At 49.0% G+C, this 22,174-nt stretch overlaps 1 protein-coding gene across 17 annotated transcripts in view; it reads right to left on the bottom strand.

Annotated features, from left to right (window-relative positions):
* Positions 1-22,174, bottom strand: part of MAP4 (microtubule associated protein 4) — a 170,282-nt gene that overhangs the window by 2,023 nt on the left and 146,085 nt on the right. For 7 of the 17 annotated variants that reach the window (XM_074573810.1, XM_074573806.1, XM_074573812.1 and 4 more), the window contains 11 exons: positions 20,671-20,771; positions 19,500-19,712; positions 17,872-18,046; positions 14,318-14,377; positions 13,830-14,152; positions 11,377-11,505; positions 9,775-9,867; positions 7,619-7,690; positions 4,831-4,912; positions 2,804-2,916; positions 44-218 (listed from right to left, as the gene is read on the bottom strand). In XM_074573810.1, coding sequence (XP_074429911.1) covers positions 44-218; positions 2,804-2,916; positions 4,831-4,912; positions 7,619-7,690; positions 9,775-9,867; positions 11,377-11,505; positions 13,830-14,152; positions 14,318-14,377; positions 17,872-18,046; positions 19,500-19,712; positions 20,671-20,771 — 1,536 coding nt within the window. The remainder of the gene's footprint in view (positions 1-43; positions 219-2,803; positions 2,917-4,830; positions 4,913-7,618; positions 7,691-9,774; positions 9,868-11,376; positions 11,506-13,829; positions 14,153-14,317; positions 14,378-17,871; positions 18,047-19,499; positions 19,713-20,670; positions 20,772-22,174) is intronic. The other 10 variants (XM_074573816.1, XM_074573815.1, XM_074573820.1 and 7 more) reach the window with 7 other exon arrangements.

Raw genomic sequence — 22,174 nt, 5'->3', positions numbered from 1 at the left:
TCCCGCCCGGCCCGGTGCGCGGAGAGAAGCCGCAGGCACTTACTTGTTTCTTGTATCTGAGTCTCGAAGCTTTGAATTTCCCTTTGGTCGCCCCCGCTCAGGGAGGTGGGCACTGCCGGCCCTACGCCATTCTCCCGCATCTCACTGCCTGCCTGGGCTGCTGTCACCTCTCCGTTCTGAGGGGCCGGGAGCTGCCCGGGCTCCGCGCTCCCCTCAGCCTACAGTGAGACAACGGGGTGGGGAGGACGACAGGGACACGTCAATAGAAGATGGCAGGGGGGTGATGTGCAGGTTCCCCGAGCCCCCTCCGCCCTCCCCGGCTGCCGAGACACACGTGGGGGACGAGGCGGCGGGACGGGGGGTGTTTGGAAGCGGGGAGCAGCCCCTCCGCTCCCCGGGAAGCCGCCGTCCTGACCGTCCCCGCAGAGCCCATCGCTCCTCCGAGCGCAGGCGCCGTGTCCCCAGACACACGCCCGGAGCGCCCTGGTGACAGAGGACGGCCGAGGCGAAGGCAGGCCGAGGACTAAAGCAGAGCGCTACGGGGTCAGAAGCCAGGAGGTGGTTCGGGCGCATCGCAGCGGAGCAGGCTCCGTTATTTGGGGACGTATTTCTATATACCGCACCCAAACGACACGCAGCGGATCCCAAAACAGAAAGGCCAAGCCCGCACAAAGGACCTGATGCTGCACTACGATCTGGAAGCGTGGGGTTTAGAGAAGACCATCCTGGTCTGTTCTGGTGATCCCACCTGGAGTCACCAACTTCTACCAGCCTTGGAGAAGAGCAAAGTCCTACTGCCGCTGGAGAAGGGACTAATACGCTGGTGGGCGGCTGCTGGGAGTGACGCAGAGCTGCTCGGAAAGACACTCAGACACCACCAACAGCACGGCAAGCAGAGAAGATGCCACGTTGGACCAGCCCAGCTCCGGGAAGGAGCAACTCATCCAGCCGGGACATGCCCTTGCTGCCACATTCAACGGGGAGGAGGTGGCACGTCCAGTCCAAAGCAGCTCTGCTCTGCCCCCACGCCCTTGCCCCGCACAGTCCAATCCGTGGGGAATCAGGCTCCAGGCTCTTCTCAAGACTAAGCCACCCCTCTCTCCCTGCAGCCCGGGTAGCAATGAGAGACGGCCATGGACCTGCGCACTCGACAAACAGCAAACCCTCCCGGGGCCTTCCTTCTGGGGTCCCAGTTCCCACCCACGAACTGCCAGCAATGCCGACAGCCGGGTGCTTCTGCAGGAACTCCGAGGACGCGGATGATTCCCACAGCTCCGTGAGAGCTGCAGAGGGTGGGCCTCTAAGTGCCACCTGCTCCGATGGCAGCGTTGGCTGGGATCGGTGGGAAGCAACAGAGAAACGGTTTGGTCTCTGTATTGGAAGGCTGAATGTTAGAGCCCAAAAAAATACTGGATGAGAGTGTCATCCACAAAGAGTCTTCGCACCCACGGAGACGGAGGGGAAATATTAAAAAGATCAGGCTAATTCTGAACAGGTGAGATTTTAGAACAACAAAAAACCCTGGTTACCAGCAAATAGCACCGGTTTATGGACTAGACCCTCCAGTAAACCGGAACAGCCAGGCACCGTTACGGAAAGCTCCCTGTCCCTCCCGACACAACCAGCAGCTTCTCTCGGTCCTTTCAGCTTCCCGCCGAGCCCTGATTTGCCAGGCTCAAGTTTACATAAAGGCCCGGAGACCGGAGAGTCCTGATGCGTCCCCAGCAAATACTCTGGCAGTCACCCCTTGCCTGGTTTTACCGGGGATGATGAAGAACATCCTAAATATACTCGTGAATTCTGCTGCGTGATCCGCTCTTTGGGACCGGGATTATTGCTTTCAAATTCACACGGCGTTGAACACAATAGCTCAACCCGGCCGAACTCCAAACCCTTCCCCAACACAAAAGCGCTCAAACAAAACAACGCTGGGCCAAGCAAGGGAGCTCAGTGTTTAGAAGGGGGTTTCTTCTCCTCCGTCTGTCTGTCCCGCTGGGGGCAAAGTCCTAATTTTAACAGTTATGATGCCGGAGCGCAGGACTGTTTTCTCCCCTTGCGGGGCTACCGGCCAATTCAAAAGCGGCGGTGTCTCACGTAGCGACTCCCTAAACATAATCCCCAGCACCGCTCTCATCGTTTCGTGGCGTGATGGGTCGTGCCCACACGTCCATCACTCGATGGGTCAAGCGGGGGTGATTTCCCTCCCCTCGGCGCAGACGTCGCGTTGCCGGAGCGAAACCTGCAATTTGCAGAGCCGAGGCTGGGGGCAGTGGATGTTCTCGTGGGGAGCAGCGCTGAATCACAGCGATGAGAGAGCAAAACCCTTCCTTATCCTCGCACGAAGGGCCTTTGGGCTGGGCTGCAGAACAGGTTACGGGCTGAAAACTGCTCCCAAGAGCTGCAAGGTGCTGTCTCCCAGCACGGAGCACCTTGCTCTCACCAGCTTTACTGGGGGTTAAAAAAAAAAAACAACCCCAAACAGGGAGAAAGGGCCAGAGGCAGCTTCTCTGATGGGCGCATTGCTTACAGCGCGATCCCTGCTCTCGGATGCCGAGAGGAAGGATGCGGACGGGCAGCGCGAGCCCTGAGTAACACCTAGCAGGGAGCACGTTCAGGCAGGGCACACGGAGCTCGGCTCCTTTTCAACTCCTGCTTACTCCTGGGGTTGCCAACAGAGGCCACAGAAATAGGCAGATGGTTAGAAAAGGCTGGGGGTGGAGGAGCTGCACTACGTCAACAGCAGGACAAGGAGAAGAACCAAACTTAAACCCTACCCTGACGCGCCAGAGCTTGCTGCACCCACCTTCACGGTTCCTCCTGCTGGCAAGTGTCCCACGTTGTCCAGAGAACCCACTTTGGCTTGGGCCTTCTCCTTGAAGTTCAGCTTCTGGTTCTCAATTTTGACATCTCCTCCCCCTAGAACAAGATTCCGTAGGGGTGAGTTTATTAATGCCTCGGGAACAGTCCCACCTGGGGTCTGTCCCCTCCCCACCCCCACCCATGAACCGCTGGGGACCCAGTGTTCTTTGGAGGAGGGACGTGACCAAGTCTCTCTCCAGTTTCAAAACTGGCAAGCTCAAAGCTGGTGGTTTCCACCTGCGCTGGCCAAGCAAGACTGGAAGGAGGCAGGGCTGCACGGCAAAGCCCTGGAGGTGCCTTCAGGTGGGGAACAGGCCACACGTCCGGACAGCCAGGCTGGAAGACACCCTCCTGCTGACCGCCTCGCTAGATCTGCTCACGAATCCCAGAGCTGTGACATGCCAGTTCCACCCGATCCCACACTGGTGGGTTTCCAATGGTTAACGCCAGCATCCCACTCCTATCCGCGTCCCCTGCCAAGGTCTCCGCCAGCTCAGCCCATCTGCGTAGTCGTCGGTGCTGGGACACCTTCTGCTCCTTTTCGTTAAGTGCCTTCCTTTGCTCATTACCATTCCCATTCCCACTCCCACTCCATCACTGGCAGCCGTAGGACTGACATCCCCTCCCTGACACACAGACCCTCGTGTCACTGCCTGGACACCCTGCAGGCGTAGGGACTGGATGGACACTTCAGGTTCAGGAGAACACTATTTCTAGCAAGGTTTTTCTAGATTTAGCATACTGCAGTTCCCATTAATAAATAAGACTGTACGTGCAGTCCCTATTCCAGCAGGTTTTTTCTCAAAAAAACCCCTTATTTAAGTATTGCTAAGCACAACTTTGCTTCCCAGTGAAATACTCCGTCCTCAGCACTTTGGAAGCTTGGCACGGCCAATGATGGAAGCCAATTGATTTGGTCTAACAGAAACCCGTTACAACATCTGACGAGATAATTCTGGATGGATTATTCTGCTTTAATCAGGCCTGGACAAGAGCAGTTATTGTCGCTCAGAGTTTGTTATTAGAGAGCACTGAATAAACGGAGGTCATGTTTGTGGCACCACGTTCGCAAAGCGGGAGCGGGTTTGGAGGCACCGAACCGTGGTGCTCGGTGTGTAAGGTTGAACTGCTTTCAACCCAACAGGCTGGCAGCAAGGGCGCAGGAAAGTCCCAGGAGCAGACAAAGACAAGCTTGTGGTATTGGTTTTCAGCTGTGGTCAGCGAACTTTGTCCCTCGTGCATGGGTGTTTGATTGCCAGGAGCTTCCCCGTGCAGACACAAACCAGCAGAAGTCACTGAACTGCTCATACTTGAGGATGCTACAAAGGTACGGGTCAAACAATCCGCTTACAGCCACAGCACCTTGACCTCCGGACCTGCCTAAGCTCCGGCCGGGTGGTGAGTGGTCATTGCTCGGACAGGAAACCTGAGATTCGCAGGAATTCACCCAGGGTAATTGCTGTGCTCTCAGTGGGGAGGAAATAATTCCTGCCCACTCATCCCATAATACGTCATTAAAGAGCCAAAAGTGTTTTATAGAAGACAGGAGCTGTCACTGAACTGAAGGCCAAAGAGACCTTTGTATCTGCTCTGATGAACTGGAGGGCAGTTCCTTTATCCTTCCACAGCACACGCGTTCAGAGAGCCCCAAAGCCCTCCGCAAGCGCGGATGAAGCTTCCAGACTCCTAGTCATGGGAAGTATCTCCCCCCCCCCTTTTTTTTTTCCCCTCCAAATGGGGAGGAAAAAAAAGGAGAACTGAGTCAGAGCAGTAGATTATCTTCACAAGCAAGATGAAATCCCACATCTCCTAATCCCCTTCTCTGCTGATGAAGCCACCAGGAATTGCTAAGAACCTAAACGGCACTTCTGAAATACCCCCTGAAAGCAGCAAACCCCTTAATCTCTCTCAGTCGCAATCCTGACACACAATATCTGCAGACAAGTCATGAGGAAATGGTAAAATTTCTACCTGGCTTATGCTTGATATTTGCTTTAGAGCCACACTTGGAGGACACTTTGGAAAGGTCGACTTTCTTGTTCTGGATCTGCACCTAAAGAGGCAAAAAGAAACAACTCAACACAGAGAAACGTTTCCCGTGATTCTGGAGGCCAACGGGCCACCTCGAACATCGGGTCACACTTAACGAACCTGCACCCCTTTTCCAATCTTATATTTTCATATTGATTTCCCAGCTGCTGCGTGCCAAACGCTATCGTCAGCTTTAGCGTTATTTCAAGGCCTGCACCACCCAGAAGGGGTTAATGTCAGCAGACAGAAATGGAGACCGGCTACAACTGACAGATGGACAGCAACCAGACACAGGAGTCTTCAGTTCATGGCACATCCACGGAGTACGGAAGCGCTTGGGAGAGGGACCAAAAAAACGCCAATCCCATTGCCATGTTCCCCTGAGGACACCGGCCATCGCCCGGGCAGCTCCAGAGTGTCACCAGGACAGATGTCATCTCGCAGAGCTACTCAGCCACTCTCTTGCTGGAGGGCCAGAGACACGCCGCCAGCTCCAACTTTTTCCTCTCTACCACCTTCGTTGTGCAGACTGACCCACATCTAATTGTCAGGCTTTGTGTGCAGCCTCCTCACAGCGGCCGTTCCTCCCTGCTGAGGACAGGACACCATCATCATGCCCAGATGGAACAAACCGCTTGGAGAAGCTGTCCTCCTCGAAGACAAAACACTGGGATGGGGAAACTATTTCCCAGTCTTATTTCCTTTAACCCCATTCTACCAGTGACTTGATAGTGGCATACAAAACCTTCAGTGAAAAATGTTTGGTGATGCAGTCATGAAATCATGAGATACTCATGACTCAATAGTTGACCTTCTTCCAAATCAATGAACCACGGAATCGTAGAATGGTTCAGGTTGGAAGGGAGCTTAAAGATCGTCTAGTTCCAACGCCCCTGCCAAATATTCTAGCATGGTGTTTGTGGACATCACCTTGAATTTGGGGAGAAGCGTCTTCTCTGGGGTAGGACAAAGGTGGAGACAAAATGTCACAGGTTTTACGTCTTTTTGCTCAAAAAGTATTTCACCTCCAACACTTGAACCAAGCGCATTGTACAGAGTCCCACTTCTGACATCTTTAAAATTCCTCCTGCAGCTCCAGGTGGATGAAAAATTCCGCTATTCCAGAATTAACTTCTTGTTTAACGACTTGGAGAACTTCCACTTCATACAAACATAGGACAATTTATACTGGAAGGAACTTCTGGTCATCTGATCTAACCCCCTACCAAGTTGACATTATACCTTTCCATGGGGAAAATCTAGGGGGTTTTGGTAGTAACGTTAAGAGGATCATCTCTCCCAGTTGTGTCAGCAACCACCAGCTGGCACCCACCTGCGCAGAAAGTTCTGCTATAGATCGCCTCGCGGAGAAAATTAAAATCTTTCTTTTCGAGTGCGACAAGAATTCGTTCAATTACAAGCTACTCTAAAAAGCTTATTGAGAACAACCATGATAATTTGCAGTACATCTTCCTCGGGAAGCGTGAATCCTCCAAGTACTTGCCAAGAGGGATGAGTCAAAGCCCTGCTGTCTCGTTTGCTCGGAATGAGCGGAACAGCACAGTTCAGCCTCCTGCTACGCCGGCCCGCGTTCACGTCCCTGACTCAGTGACACCAGACACTCCGAAAAGGGGAGATCACGGCTATTGAACGTGGTTTTCTTGGGGGTTGGCTAGTAAAGTTACTACAGCTTTTATAATGAGCACTTGTGTGCTTGGAACTGGAATCAAACCAAATTTATTTCGCAGAATGCATTTTAAAATAACAGTGTTTGTTATCAGCTGGGGTAGACATACCCAGCTCCGGCCTCTCACGATTTCACACGGGGATCCAAACAATTACACCCAAATGGAAGTGTGTTCCTTGTAAGATTTCTAACATTAGTTGGTTTGAGTTTGCAACGGAAGACGTGTTTAAAGGTCGGCATTTATAGAGCCAAATACTCAGACTCTGGTGCCAGAAACAAACTTTAGATCTGAAAGACACTCAGAGGGGAAGCGTGATTCTCATCTCTTTAGATTTTCTACCTCTGACTATTTCCCAATCCACCTAAGCAGGTCAAGCCAAAGAGCAGAGAAACATATGATACATTCCAAATCACCTGGTTAAATCTTCAGCACCTGCACTTTCATCCAATCTACCTCGTTACTGTTGCTTTCTTTAAAACTTTCGAGAGGGGGAAAAGACTAAAGCACAACAAAAGCTTTTACCCAGGAAATCTAACTACGTTTGCCTCAAGGTATTTCTGGCAAATGTAGCCTGAGTAGGAACAATAGTGACTGCTTTTGAACACGTCTTCTTGGGTGTCTTGGAGGGGAGAAGAAACTATCTCCGCATATAGAAGGCAACATGGGTAGCCAGGGGGTACCAGCTTGGAACCACCTCACCTGGGCAGGAGGTCCATCGCTTCCACCAGAGCAACCCTGAAGCTGAATCGTAATTTGCTACTAAGCACAGCTCTTGTCCACGGGATCCCTAAAAGCTTTAACTGAAGCCACAGACTAGAACAAGGGACTTTCCAGACATCCCCGTCAGCGGTGCGGTTCAGGAATCCAACGCCCAGAAGCCTTCTATCAGAAGCGATCACCAAAACTATTTGAACAAGAGAACCTCTCGGGAGAGGACGCTAACATCACACCGCCCCACGGGGAGGGAGCAGATATAAAAACGAATAAAAGGAAACGCTTTTACAGGAAGCCAGACTGGCCTCCGCACCTCGGCTACTCACATTGGTACTGGGTCTGGGGGCCTTGGATGGCTGGGAACGACTGCCTGACGCTGCTTGGGGGGCATTTGGAACCTGGAAATGATAAGCACTTTATTCTCAAAGCAAAAAGCTTAAGTAGTTGAGCAAGGAAGAAAAAGTGCAGTGGAAACAAAGGAGTGTGTGGAAGAAGAGAAAAAGAAAGTGGGCACACACTTGTCCCCTAAAGCTGGGGATGTCCCCGGGACAGGTCAGTAAAGAGGAAAAGACAGGCTTGGTCACTCATTAGAAGAAAGAATCGTTCACTAATGTAGTTAATCAGGCGAGGAAAATATCCCCCACGTTTAAATCACATTTCTGTTGGCCTCAAAGAAAAAAAAAAAGGAAAAGAATGCGCGAGACTCGGTGTCCACTGAAGGGCTACACGAGGTAGGAGCGGCAAAATTAAAGTGGCTTATAAAATACAGCTCCTTTGAGTGCACGAACAGCTAAGTTACAACAGCTGCTCTTCAACAGCAGAGCCAAGGGGACTTCTGCCACAAAACACTCATTATACGTAAACAGTCTGTTCCAAACTTGGGTGACAAAAGCAGATGAAATCTGCAGCAGGAACGGAACTGCGCAGAGCTAAAAAAACACGCCGAGGGCACCCAACCGACACGATGGTCCCAGCAGCAGTTTGTCTTTCTGTGGCGCAGAGAATTCTCCTGCGTGAGCATTTCTACGGGAAGCTCCGTACACAGGGGCGCGCTCCCGTGAGCGCCGGGTAAATCACGGAAATATCAGACCAGAATGGCAAATGCCACCAGTGGTGAGGAGCCACAAACTGGAGGGCAAGGAGGGCAGCGGAGACACGTGTCCAGCGACTCTCAACGGGGAGTCAAGCTTAATGAAGTGAGACTTCAACATCTGTTCTCTTACCATCTCGGCAACCAACCTGCAGAGAACAAGGAGCCAGATTCGGTTGCCTCTTTCAAAGGTTTAAGGAGGAGTTGGTCACCTAGAGCGAAGGTTCAGCCAGCCAGACAAATACACATGTATTTCCCAGGAAAAGTGGCCGCAGCAGCTTTGCGCTGCAGCCGGCTCCCGTGTAGCATTTCTATCTGCTGGACCAGCCAGCAAACGGAACACGCTGACTACACGGCAACGGGAAGCCAGGCCCCAGAAATTGAATATTTGCACCTGGAAGACTATGTGAAGCAAAGGCGCAGGGAGTTTGATGCTGACTCTCGGGCGCCGGGCACGGAAGAAGCATCACGGGAGGTGAGAGCTGGACACGGCCCCTCAGGAACCCGGCGTATTTAAACACCAATGGAAAAAACTCCCTTGGGCTTCAGTATTTCAGCGTCCTTACGAAACCATCCAGTCTTTCTGCAAACTATCCCGAGCACAGACAGGCGAGGGTGGATTTGGTGAGGTAGTACGGATTTGCCCACAAGGAAACACGCCTGCCAAACTATAGTCATCTTTTCAAAAGCTTTAGTATCTAGAGAGTTAACTTGGCTTTTTCGCCCAGACCCTTTCAGGATGTAATACGCCAAACCAAGTCCACAGACGTTACAAGATTAGCCCTCTATTTTAATAAGCTCAACTCTGCTGCCAGAGATACCAGCAGCCTTTAAATTTAGAAATTAATCGCAGCTCAAAGATTAAGTCCCGGAGTCTTTTCCTCCTCCTTTCTCGAAGGCTCCCTTCCTCTGAAAGAAGAAGTGAAATCAGTCTGACTCGGGCTTGCTCTACGAGGCAGCGAAGAGTAACAGGCGCTTCTAAGCCCCAATTCATTTCATCTAAAAAAAACCCCAGACACCTAAAATAGGTCAGAGGACTGATGAGGTGCCTGCGCTGACTGCGGAGGGAATCCACGGTGAACGAGCTCCTGGGGTCAGCCATGTGCGCATCCCACATTTGGTCGTGAATACCACGTAAACCATGCGAGAAACAGGTCAGGTGTATTTATAGTACTATGAAACAAAACACACGCGTTCAACCTAGCATCCCGTGGGGGGAAAAAAAAATAATAAAAATTAAAGTAAATCCTCCAGTCTACATCATTTCCAGAAGCCCTGAAACTCTGCCACGCGGTTCTGCCTGAAACACAGCATTTGTAAGACTGACATATAAAAACATAGTACAAGAGAAGGAGTTAGTAGAAAGACAGCTTGCCCAGAGCCCATACTTACATTCCCACCTCCAGGGACATGCTTAATATTGTCCTTGGAACCACACTTGGACTGAACATGGCTGTAGTTCGCTTTTTTGGAGACTATCTGGACCTGGAACGTTACAGAATGGAAAACAACACAAGGGAAGAGGACTGGTTAGAGTTGTCATACGGCAGGCCGGAGTGGATGCTCTAACACGGTGGATAAACAAGGAGTCGTGTTAAACTCAATCCAACTTTAGTATTAGGTGTGAAAGCAACTGAGGAGGAGAGTGAGGGGAAAAAAAAAAAAAGTGAAGGAAACGAGAGGCTGCACAGACAGTGTTAGTGCGAGAGGCTAAGCGCTACGTGAAGACCAGGATCCTGTACGGGTTAGCATCTCCTGCCTGGGATCATCCATGTCCCTCGGGAGGCTTCCCGGCTGTCTCCTTCACCACGGCTCAAAGCCACGGGGCCGCCACGGCCAACAACGCTACGGACTCTTTGGCGTCTGCGCTTTGTTCCCATCTGCCTGGATGGACTCCAGCCTTGGGTAACGTCTTTCAAAACGCCCGCTCTGAGAAACAATTCTTCTGATGAAGGCTGTCGAACCTTCCGTTAGATTTTAATCGGACGAGCCTTACGTTAATTAAATTGTTTCTCCCGTAAGCTCAAACGATTTGGGACTTCTACAAGATACAAAAGGCGTGCGCTAAATGAGTTTTTACTCCCAAAGGTAGTAACCGAGGTGGAGTCACAGGCCCGTGTTTACAAAGGGTTAGTCACGACACGTGTTTAGTCTGCGGGTTATTTAACACAGCACAAAACGTGGCAGAAGCTGTATCTAGAGTACTTTCTAGAAAGAGGTGATAAATTCGAGGCACAAAAGGAATCACCAGAAGGTTCGCGCTTGAGCAGGTTTCCCCAGGCTCCTTGGCCCGTTCAGGGAGACCGGGCTCAGCGCAGCAGCAGCTCTGAAAAAGCACTCGTGCCGCGGCAGTTTGTAATGGTTTACTGACTTCTCTGGAGGTACAAATCCCATCCAGTCTTTAGCAGGCTCTGCCTGACGATATCCGAATTACACCAGCACTGCCGGCACCCCCGCCTCGCTCCCCATCCCCTCCTGCTGAACTACCGTGTCACGACAGCTTGGAGGAACCCTCCAACGGTGAGCACCTAACGCATGGGGTTAAAGAGCCTGGATACAACGGGGTGGGGAATCCCGCAGGAAAAAATACGAAGTCCTTAATATTCTGCAATCTTAAAACAAGCAGAGGTGAAGAAAAGTTCTCTCTTCCTAGTTACAGACTGTGTGTCAACCGTGTATGAGCTGTGGATGAAGAACTCATCTTAAGGGAAACCTCCGACTCAAAGTTAAGCCTATGTGCCCACAAGTGAAAACGGAGGGCTCCGAAAATATTTACATTTACAGCAGGCATGGAAAAAAGATACCTACGATCGTGATCTCCGAACGTGTTTAACCGGGAACGTCTCAGGGTTTACAAGAAAGAATTGGAAAAGTGTCTGTGCAAGGAAGTGACACTGACAGGAGAAAGCAGAAGAGTTGAAGAGAAGGGAAAGTGACTCAAAATGGAAATGTTTTCCTCCATCTCCCACAGAGAAAAGTCTGAAATAAACTCACTTTCCCATTGGGCTGTTTTGGGGCACCCTCTTTTGATACGGTTGTTTTAGTAGTAGCCATTTTAGAGACTGCATTGGGTTCAGACTTTCGTGCAGCAGCGGTTGATTCTGGCTTTTTCTCTATTTTCCCCTAGATGGAGACAAATGGATGATTTCAACCAGCAAAAGCAAAAATGTGGGCAGGAGAGTGCGGGGGACGCAAGCTACCCGGATAAACTCAGCGGAGCGGACAACCCAGGAGAACTTCTTACGTGCTGTAACCCTCCGGCAAAATATAATCCCACGGCCAGGAATGATAAAACTGGGAGGGTGGAGGGGAAGCAACATCGGACACGGGGTGAAACAAGCGCCCTGGGGGTCACAGAGCAATAATTAAGTTCTCCGTTTCTCAAAAAGCTCGTAGGAGCCCTTCACGGGGGCGTCTCATCATTTCCCCGAGCGGTGACGCTGGCACACACACACACACACCCACCCCTTCACTACATTAGATTCTGCCAAAAAAAAATACCCAATCTTTTAGTAACCCGACGGCAGCGCCGACCCACCTCCGTCACCTCGTCGAGGCAAACACATCCCCCGGGCGGTTTTCTTTGCCTCGGAGCTCTAAGAGCTCTGCCGGGTACGGACACGCTGTGCTGCCATTTCTGATATCACACCCCCACACCGGGTTTGACTCAGGCTTTGACATCAGCGGCTGATTTAGTTTTTAACTAACCCAACGCAGGTGGACCTAGCTAACCCAGCTGAGCGGAAAACGCTGAAAATTTTCAGGTTTTTAGAAAAAAACCCCCAGCAACTACATGAGAATATCCATTCTTTTGCTAATCTAGATCCAGATAAGTGCAGCAGAACTTGCATTTTTTGGGGGGGTGCATAAATCCTGTATTTTCACTCACCCACCAGCAACCAAATGGTAAACAAAAATACCCCAGGACTCCTAAGGCATGCTCATACAGCGTAAATAAGACTATGAAAAAGACAGTTTTCTTAAAAGTGCAATTGTTAGGGTTTAACAATTCTACGAAAATATTTAGAAAATAAAGGACAGTACAGTCAATGTAAAAAAAAATCCCCTTAAACCGACACAATAACCCCGTAAGCTAAAAAGCTCTGTGAGCCTCAGAACCCTAGCACAAGTTAAAGTAACCAAACAATCTTGCGTGTTCTTTCTGACCGGACGGCAGAAGGCTTTCTCAGCTTCTGCTTGGTCTCCAGCTACAATAAATGGCGTATGAAAGGGTCCCCCCTCCTGCCTGCCTCAAAGTTTTTCAGCAGATTTGGGTTGGGGAGGGGAAGTTTCTGTTCTCTAGACCTCTAAGGAGGCCTATTCTCTGAGGATAGACCTCTCAGACACCTAAGGAGGGACCTCTAAGGTCCTCTATCCGAGGACCGTGTCCTGTGATATTGTACAACTGAGATACTCTTCACTCCGGAGAATAAATCCGTGCCGTATCGATGGTGTCTGACGCACACCACCACAGCCCAAGAACGCCCTTGACTTTAACGTGCCCGAGAGGAGATTAAGGCTCCCAGCACGAAACGCGCTCTCTTGGCATCAGATTAGAGTTATATGCTGAGTTATTCATTACTGCAGCAAAGGCAAGGGGGCAAATTTGTTCCACTTTGTGGAAATTAAAGCCCTCTGACTACAGGCAAGCTGCTACCACATCTGGTCAGGTCAAGAGGGGTGTATCCATTCTACAACATCCAATAAAGGTTTTATGATTATGCAGATCCATGAAATTATTTAAACCCTCAGAAGAGGGCTACAGGTCTAACCCTAAACTGTTATCATTTCCATGGTAGATATTCACAGTGAAAGTGTAATTTAAGACCATTACTGATTGAGAGCCTCAAATTGTATCTATGTACCCCCTTTTCCCTACAGCTCATTCAACACTACCCGCTTCTTTCCTTGTGGCCACCACACGTTATCCAAAACACACTACATAGACCCATTTCGTTTCAGCTTTAGGCCCGACAAGTTGAACAGAGTCCCCGTTCCTAGAACTGGGAAAGGTGCTGCGGAACTTGCTCCTGAATCCAGGCCTCCTGCCCCGTAGTGCGTTATTCCACCTTCTGCACCATTCAGCAGACTCAATCCCTCTCGTCAAAGGCAAAGGTTTGGAATACAGACAAGGTTTTGAGCTCTCAATACCAACTAGTTTCTATGTCAGGACGTATGACAGAAAAACAGAACCATGGAGTTTTGAATTCCTGTACGTATGCCAGTAAACACCAGGAAGGCTCTTAAGGCGGATTCCTTCTGTACGCTGCTATCACTGCCTTGTTAATGCCTTGTGCGTAAACCCAGAACCCAAAGAGGAGTCTGCGGAGCGTAAACGAGAAGAGCAGCGAGGATACAGCCACCACAATTAGCAAAGAGCACCCCTAACGCTTAAGAGCTACTGTTCCAAAGCGCGTATTGCTCTCAAGTTTGAAGGAACCACTTACCTTTCCTCCACCAGGCTGATGTTTAATATTATCTGTTGATCCGATTTTGGAACGTACGTTTTTCAGGTCTGGGGCCGAAATGCTGCTGGTTGGGCGAGGTGGCTTGGAAACAGTGCTGGGTTTAGTCGGAGCCTTCGCAGTTGTTTTTTTAGCATCTGCGGTCGTGGTGGAGGTTGTGGTGGGTTTGGTTGCAGCAGGTTTGGGTTTGGGCCGACTGGTGGCTACTCCGGGTAAAGTAGGTGCGCTGGAGGCGGTGGTGGAAGGAGTGGTGGCACTACTTTTTACTGCATTGCCAGTAGCGCTCTTCGGGCGGCTCAAGTCTGCTACAATTATCACAGTGATAATTGAAGGGAAGGGGGGGAAAAAAGACAGGTCAGGTGTGATTTACCCAAGTGTCCTCCGAGTCCTACGGATGTAGAATGGTCTGCTCAACAACCCCAGCCCCCACCAAGCAGGATTTGATGTAGATGGAAACCAAACCAAGTTACCTGAGGGTGACTTTGCAGAGGTCTTCTTCGCATCTGCAGGCTTTGCATCGGTCTTGATAGCTGCCCAACACAAAACACACCGATGAATATTTCAGACAAGACGTCTGGAGTCACCACTCAGCTTTGCCTGGAGGTCAGGGGCTCTCCATGGCTCCGCACATACCGATGGTCCTCTTTACCCACAGTCCCCATTTCTACACGCTGCTTGAAATAAAGCATCTCAAGAACTAACTGTTCCATTTGAACACCTGCCTGAAGTTCTCCTCATTACAACGGCAAAAAATACTCATGTTTTCCAGCAAAAGGGTCAATTCATCAACAGGATCATCATTCAATGATGCAACACCTCAGGTATCGTTTGCATTTTGTTTTTTCTTAAATAATTTTACAAATCTGACAGCACTCACCAACATTATTTTAATCTTGCCCCGGTTTAATTTCTTAAAAAAACCCAAACTCCCGTCTGTAATAAATAGCAAAAGCGAAACCACATTTGTCCATCTCTAACCTCAGCATTATTGCTAGATCAGTTCTAACCAACGCCACTTTTCTGGCACAGAAGTTATTGCCCATATTTTGGCCCCTGTTATAATTGTATAAATCCCAAACTCAATCACTAAACTGAACTACGCCTTTGGGGAAACACCGACGCTGACGATCTGATTACGCTCCACACAGACAGAGGACAGTCCAAACCAGGAACACATCTCTCTTTCTCAAAGCAGAAGAAAACCACATACGCCATTGATCTAGGCAAAAATCACGGACTGAAAAATAGAAACAGAACCTTCTTTTACAGAGCTCTGATAGTTGTAGCTTTTTTTTTTTTTTTTTTACTATCAGCGATGATCAACTTTGGCTAAAATGTGCTTCATTTCAATAGCCAAAGGAAGGCAACGTTAAAAAACAAACAATCAATGGAAAAAAAAATAAAACTGAGTCAGAAATTACGAACCCTCCCCATCTTCTAATATTTAATTTCCATTAGATTTTTAGATAAACTCAAGTAGCTGGCAGGGTACTTTCTGGAATTCCAATATAGAAAAGAGCAAGCGAAAGAGGCAGATAACTACAGGCCAAGTTACTCTGCATCTTTCCATCCAGACTTTGCTAAAAGCATTCAATTAAACACCACAGATAAGATTCTAGCTAAGGAGATGAAAGACATCTGGAGAATTTAATAAGGCCTAAAGGATAGACAGATAAATAATTAATACCAAGCATTTCAAAAAAGGCCCCGTCAAACCAACCTAATCTCATTCCTCGAGACCACAACTTTAACTGGGAAAACTGTATGGACAGAACAGAATTAGTTTTGTACAAAGGCAAGAGGACTAATATGTTACTTTAATACATAAAGAGATGTTATTTCTACTCGTGCCAGTGGGGAGCCAGACGCTGGAAGAGTTTTGTCTGTTATCATTAGCATGCGGCGTTGAAAACCTGGAGAATGAGGAAGCTCCTGGGAAAATGGCCTATAACGGCAGTCAAAGACTTTGATCTTTTTCTAATCGGAAAGCCAGAGAGGTGGTCTTGGACAAACATAAAAGTCGTTTTCACAGGGAGGGGAAAAGGAATAATAAAAAACAATTAAAAAAAAAAAAACAAGCCCCACATAACCCACGGCTCTCATTGAGAAAGTGACTGACATTTAGCACCTGAACAAAACGTATATAATTTCAAAACCAGCCACTAAACCCACATTTTTAACCAGCGAGAATGACTAAACACCTGAGCCAAGCACAAGGAAGTGCGTGTCCGTCTTTTGACATCTGAAAAGCAAGAGCAGATGTCCTTCTGAAGGGACGCCTTTAACCAGAAACTTATTATCCGGCTCAACGCTGGGTGGTGGGAAACTAAACAGGGACCGGGAGAGCTCCAGGTCTCCACCACCCACCTCTATGCATCGCTGAAGCTGCATGTGCTCGACCTAAACCGCATCGTTAGTGTTTGCCTGGTTGCGCTTCCCCTTCAGGCCCCCACTGATGATGATGATGAACCACACTGTTCATCCTCCATCACACCCTCGCTTTCTCCTCTGCCAAACCAGGACTCCCTTCCTTTACCACCCGTGACTCCTCCGTGCGTTTCCAGATCCAGCCAAAACAGCTTTAATTCCGGCAGGAGTTTCTCCAGCTGACCTCATCTCTCCCTCGCCCACCCAGTTCTCGCTGTGCTTTGGCAACGGCCCACCACCCTCTTCCTCCGTACATCGCGCCGCTCGGAACAGCCTTCCCGCATCTCTGCATCGGTGACTCCGTCTCCTTTCAAATGCCATCAGAAAACCCTCCTTTGTTTGCGTCTCGATTTTGGAAGGCGAAATTAACTGAACTCATTAAAACGTATTAAGCATTCTGGGCTACGGTGCGCCTAAAAGACCACACAAAATGAATTTTACAAGGATGTCCCCAGGATCAGTTGAGATACACAGCTCTTGGAAAGCGCAACGCTTCCTCTACGCTTGATTAATTATATTTTCCCCTAGAGCATGAAGCATGGAATGTACCTCCAGCCTACTGTATTTCAAGAGAGTTAAAACATTACTATTTTGGGGGGAAAGACGGGTTATGAATTCCTGCTTTGGGATTCATAGAACAAAGCAACCAATACATATTACGAGTTTTCCATGTTTATTGGCAAATTTTGCCAGTGAGGTCTAGTCATTTGAAAAGACTTGAGAACATTTAATTGTCTTTTTTATCTGACGTTAGATCTCTCAAGCTCCCTTAAAATGAGTGAAAAAACTGCTTTCAGGATGCTAATACGCTGCTCGTGTTTCATGCTGGCTGTGCTAAACTCATGGGAAGTTCCCTCTCTGGCAACAGTAGGAGTGGGATACAGCTTTCCGACAAAGCCCATGTGATTTCAGCTCCAAATTCTTCCCGCGCTAGTAAAAAACCTCCATTTCTGTTCAACCTCCTTTGTGTTTTCAGATGCACGAGCTCGAGCGCTTCAAGTCCTCCTCTGGAGATTTGCTTTTCCCAAGTTTTAAATTGGTTTTAGCGTTTATTCTAACTGTTACTATGGCAAAACACAGAGGTAATAGCTTCCTTTTTCTTAAACCAAGCATGTTCAGGAATTGTATTAACCCTGACTCACGCAGAGCTGAGGTCATTCAGATTAGGTTTTTTTTTTACAAGAGGAAGCTCTGGAGAGAAAAAAGCCTGACCTTGGCTCTCTGTGCCTTGGCACAGGATCTTGTCTTGCGCTGTATTCAGAAGGTTGATGTTTGAGCTACCCCTACGCTTCAACTCAACTCCGACTGACAGGTTTCCACCTGGCAAAAGTACTGGTTATCAGCAGCTGCGCCTTCTCAGAAACGGCTACGTTTCAAGATTTTGGGGTTTCTTGCTTCTTTTGAACCCAAAGATCCCAGGCTCGTTTACCAGGAGACTAATTTTAATAAACTTTTAATAAACCGGACACGGGCAAAAGCAGTCAGCATACTGGAATCCGCGAGAATTCCAGCCTAGCGTGAACCAACGGTGCTCCTCAAACAGAAACTTGCAGCTGGTTAGGAAGAGAGATCTGAAGAGAAAGAAGAGAATACTCACACGTTGGCCTCTTGGGTGGAGAAGTGGCGGTGTTCTTCGCCCCAGCGGCAGTGACCGGCGATGCCGCCGTTGTCCGAGGAGGAGCAGGGCTGCTCCTGGCAGCGGTTCTGGAAGTGGCCGATGACGGAGGCTTTGAAGGTGAGGTTCGTTTCTCCAGGGTCTTCGCATCTGCAACCTGCGAACGACCAGGCACCGTTAAAAGCCAGGATTTCACCGAGTCTCTGGCAAAGCGTTTGCCAACAAAAAGCCTGAGATAAATGGAAATTGCTTAAATTCTTAAAGACATAAGCTAGGCACCGCTGGAACATTACAATGCGGAAGATTAACAAGACAACGAAGGCACGCAGGAGCGACTGACGATATTCAGTGCAGGGCACGGGGCACGGACCCTGCTGAATATTCAAATTCATGCCGATGTGTTTCAGCACTAATGCGTGGAGCCATTTACAGATGTGAACGAGGTTTTGATTTCTCAACAAGATGGAAAACATCGTTCCGCTGGCAACCCTTCTGGGAGGGACGGATTTCCTTGCTGAGCAGAAACGCTTCCTAGGCTAAGGCGGCATTTATTAGAACACTGTGGACATAAGAATTGGGTGTGCATGGTTCGTTCCTCACGTGGAAAACTATTTCATGTCTGTCCCCGGTAAGTCACTTGTTTGTAAACCGGCTGATCTCTGAAGTATTAAAATACTGAGTTAATGCATGGAAAGAAATGAGACGAGATGGGATTTCATCAAAAAGGGATTCAGAATCATGCAAAACTTAAAACAAAACTGGAGACGCTGGTTCACAGCAAAAGTACAGACCTACGCCTGTGCTTTCATACTCTCTTTGCTATTTTTATTTATCAGTTTTCAAAGACGCTCAAACGCAGCTATTTAAGCTTAGGCGTGTAGTAGAAACGCTAGCATTTAATCAACGGACAGATTCCGAAATAGATTTTAATGTTCTCTTTCAAACATGAAATCTCCTACTATATACTAAGTTAACAGAGGGAAAATTCAAGGGCCGTTCCCCCTTCTTAACATTACGTGTGGATGCTGTAATTCAGCTTTCGGATGCGACACTAAGAACCGTCCACAATTCTCTTACTGAAGAACTACGAATCTCCAACATTTCCTAAGCGCGTAGCTGTAGGAAGACAACTGCTAATACGGGGTTTATAACGGCCAGACAACCAGGGGGAAATACTGAAGTGCTCAAACTGATTTTTCACCCCTCACTATTAATATCTGCGCTCTCCATTCAGTTTTCCCACGCTCTTGTCTGGATTTAAGAGTTATCCGACGTTTGTGGCGTATCTGTATTTTAAAATGTCTTCTCCCGAAAGAAATAAAGAATTCTCTCGTGTACTGCCTGACAGTTCAGAGGAGAGTCGTGGTAATACGGTCAAGTTTCGTTTTCTCCTCTGTGACGACAGAACCAAATATTTGGGGTGTGGGTTAATAAGCGGGTTAATGGCAGCCGACACTAACGACTGTGCAGCTCCTAACCCAGCGCATCCCATTCCTCATCCTCCCACGATTAGCACCGGAATGCTGTTTTGACGGGTGGGTAAGGCAGCTCTTAAGTTAACACGTAAATGGGTTCTCGGAGCTCCCACCCGAAAGCGAAGCGTTTCTTACCTTTGGTTTAATCTCTTTTGGAGTTAAGGAGGAGGGCCGCGCGGTGCTGGTGGCCGGGCGCTTAGCGGCGGTGGCCGAAGGAGGACCTGCAGTAGGGCTGGTGGGTTTTTTGTTTGGGCCAGGCGCGGCAGACGCTGGCCGCTTGGGGCTGGGGGCGGCCAGCGGCCTGGCTTTCGTTGCTGCAGGTTTTGTAGAGGATGCGGCCGCGGCAGGCTTTATGGGTTTTTTTCAAAAAGCAAAATCCGGGATAAAAACAAACAAACAAACAAACAAAAAACACAACAACAACAACAAAAAAATAGCGCATTGTAAACCAAAACGTTGAGCTGCAAGAACGTAAAGGTGATATTTTAAATGAAACAAAAAGAAAATAATCAGCTTTCTGTTTTCTGAGCCTAATAAAGAGAGGGAGGTGCAGCGGCAGCAGCAGAGGGCTGCCTTCGGACCCGGCGGGGGGGGGTTTGCCTTTCAATTCAAAGCCAACAGGATCGATTCCAGCAACACTGAAAGCACCAGAAGGAACGGCTGGTAAAGCTGGGATTGGCGACCGGGGGGCTCCTGGATCTATTCCTGCGCGCAGCGCGCGGGGGACATCGCTTTCTGATCGCGGGCACCCAACGGATTGCGAGCTCTAAATCTCCCTCTCATCACCTCTCGCGGCCGCTCGGAACCCCTGCCCTGCCCACCGCCCTGAGAATTTGGGGTGGGATTTTCCCGAATGCTGCAAGCTCTGGAAGTAGATCTCTCTCGTGTTTCGTAAACCAAGAGAATAGTTTCATGAACTAATAGAAACTAAAATAAGAGCATATCAGCTCCTCTTACCTCTGAATGCTAATTGTGATGCAAATAAATGTGCTGTGAGCAGCCAGGAGAGCATCAGCGCAGCAGAAGCGCTACCTTATATGTTTACGACTCCTCCGCCACTGATACCAACCAGGGAATTAATTTAAATAAAGCTTACCACACATCTATTAAACGCACTTTCAGTCACACGGCTACAGGCCGAGTGGTTTGTTGGCAACTCGGACACCGGATGCCTTTGTTTCAGGGAAACGGTTGACAAACGGCAGCTCAGAAAACAGAACTTGTGTTGCCCACAGCTTAAGAAGCAGAAAAGCCGGCAAATTAAAAAACGCAGAAGCGAAGAGGCCGGACGTGACACGACACCTACCTTTGTCTTCTTCTCGGGGCTGGGAGGAAGCTCTTTGTTGGGAGGTGCCGTGATATCGTTCCCTGTCACAGCATCAGCTGGTTTGGTCTCTTCTGGTTTTCCTGGGGGAAGGGGGGAAAAAAAAAAAAAAAAAAAAAAAAAAAAAGAGGGAAATTTTTTTAAGTTTGAGTTTGGTTTTTTGGTTGGGTTTTTTTTTTTGTTTGGATGGTTTTTTTAATATATAATTTTTTTTAGTTCACTATTATTCAACACAGTAGCAGAAGGAGACAGAACTCAGACAGTTATAGGTTGGCTGTTTCTGGAAATTTTTCCCCAAACTTGAATACCTATAGGAAGAAAGATTTTCCCTGTATGCCATTAGCATCCAATTTCTCATATTATTTCAACGGGAAAAGTCAGACAGCTGATGAAGGAAACCCCTGGTTTAATTAAATGGCAAACCTTCCCACCTTTCAAGTAATGAAAATAAATTGTTGGAATGTTAATGGTGGAGTTCTGACCTCTTCCAGGTTTTACACTATGACTTATCCTGATGTTTTCAAGCTCTCCCTATCCTTAGGGCTGTTTCTTCTCGACCTTTCTCCCGCCCACATCCAGGCGCTGCAGCTCTCCGTGCCCAGGGAGGATTCCCGGAGCCGGGCTGCCCACAGGAAAGGAAAGGAACACGGAAATCTTGTCCTAACACATGGGGATCATCCCGACCCTTGTTATTGTGGGAACCATCATGGGGACCATCCCGACCCTTGTTATTGTGGGAACCATCGTGGGGATCATCCCGACCCTTGTTATTGTGGGAACCATCGTGGGGATCATCCCGACCCTTGTTATTGTGGGAACCATCGTGGGGACCATCCCGACCCTTGTTATTGTGGGAACCATCGTGGGGATCATCCCGACCCTTGTTAGCGTGGGAACCATCGTGGGGATCATCCCGACCCTTGTTAGCGTGGGAACCATCGTGGGGATCATCCCGACCCTTGTTAGCGTGGGAACCATCGTGGGGATCATCCCGACGCTTGTTAGCGTGGGAACCATCGTGGGGATCATCCCGACCCTTGTTAGAGTGGGAACCATCGTGGGGATCATCCCGACCCTTGTTAGAGTGGGAACCATCGTGGGGATCATCCCGACCCTTGTTAGAGTGGGAACCATCGTGGGGACCATCCCGACCCTTGTTATTGTGGGCACCATCGTGGGGACCATCCCGACCCTTGTTATTGTGGGCACCATCGTGGGGACCATCCCGACCCTTGTTAGCGTGGGCACCATCGTGGGGATCATCCCGACCCTTGTTATTGTGGGCACCATCGTGGGGACCATCCCGACCCTTGTTAGCGTGGGAACCATCGTGGGGACCATCCCGACCCTTGTTAGCGTGGGAACCATCGTGGGGATCATCCTGACCCTTGTTATTGTGGGAACCATTGTGGGGATCATCCCGACCCTTGTTAGTGTGGGAACCATCGTGGGGATCATCCCGACCCTTGTTACCGAGGGAACCATC

The sequence above is a fragment of the Larus michahellis genome, chromosome 2 (genome assembly GCF_964199755.1).
Source record: "Larus michahellis chromosome 2, bLarMic1.1, whole genome shotgun sequence".
In the NCBI taxonomy this organism is placed as follows: Eukaryota; Metazoa; Chordata; class Aves; order Charadriiformes; family Laridae; genus Larus; species Larus michahellis.
The sequence above is the reverse complement of the archived record's forward strand: the minus strand, read 5'-3'. Positions and strand labels throughout refer to the sequence as shown.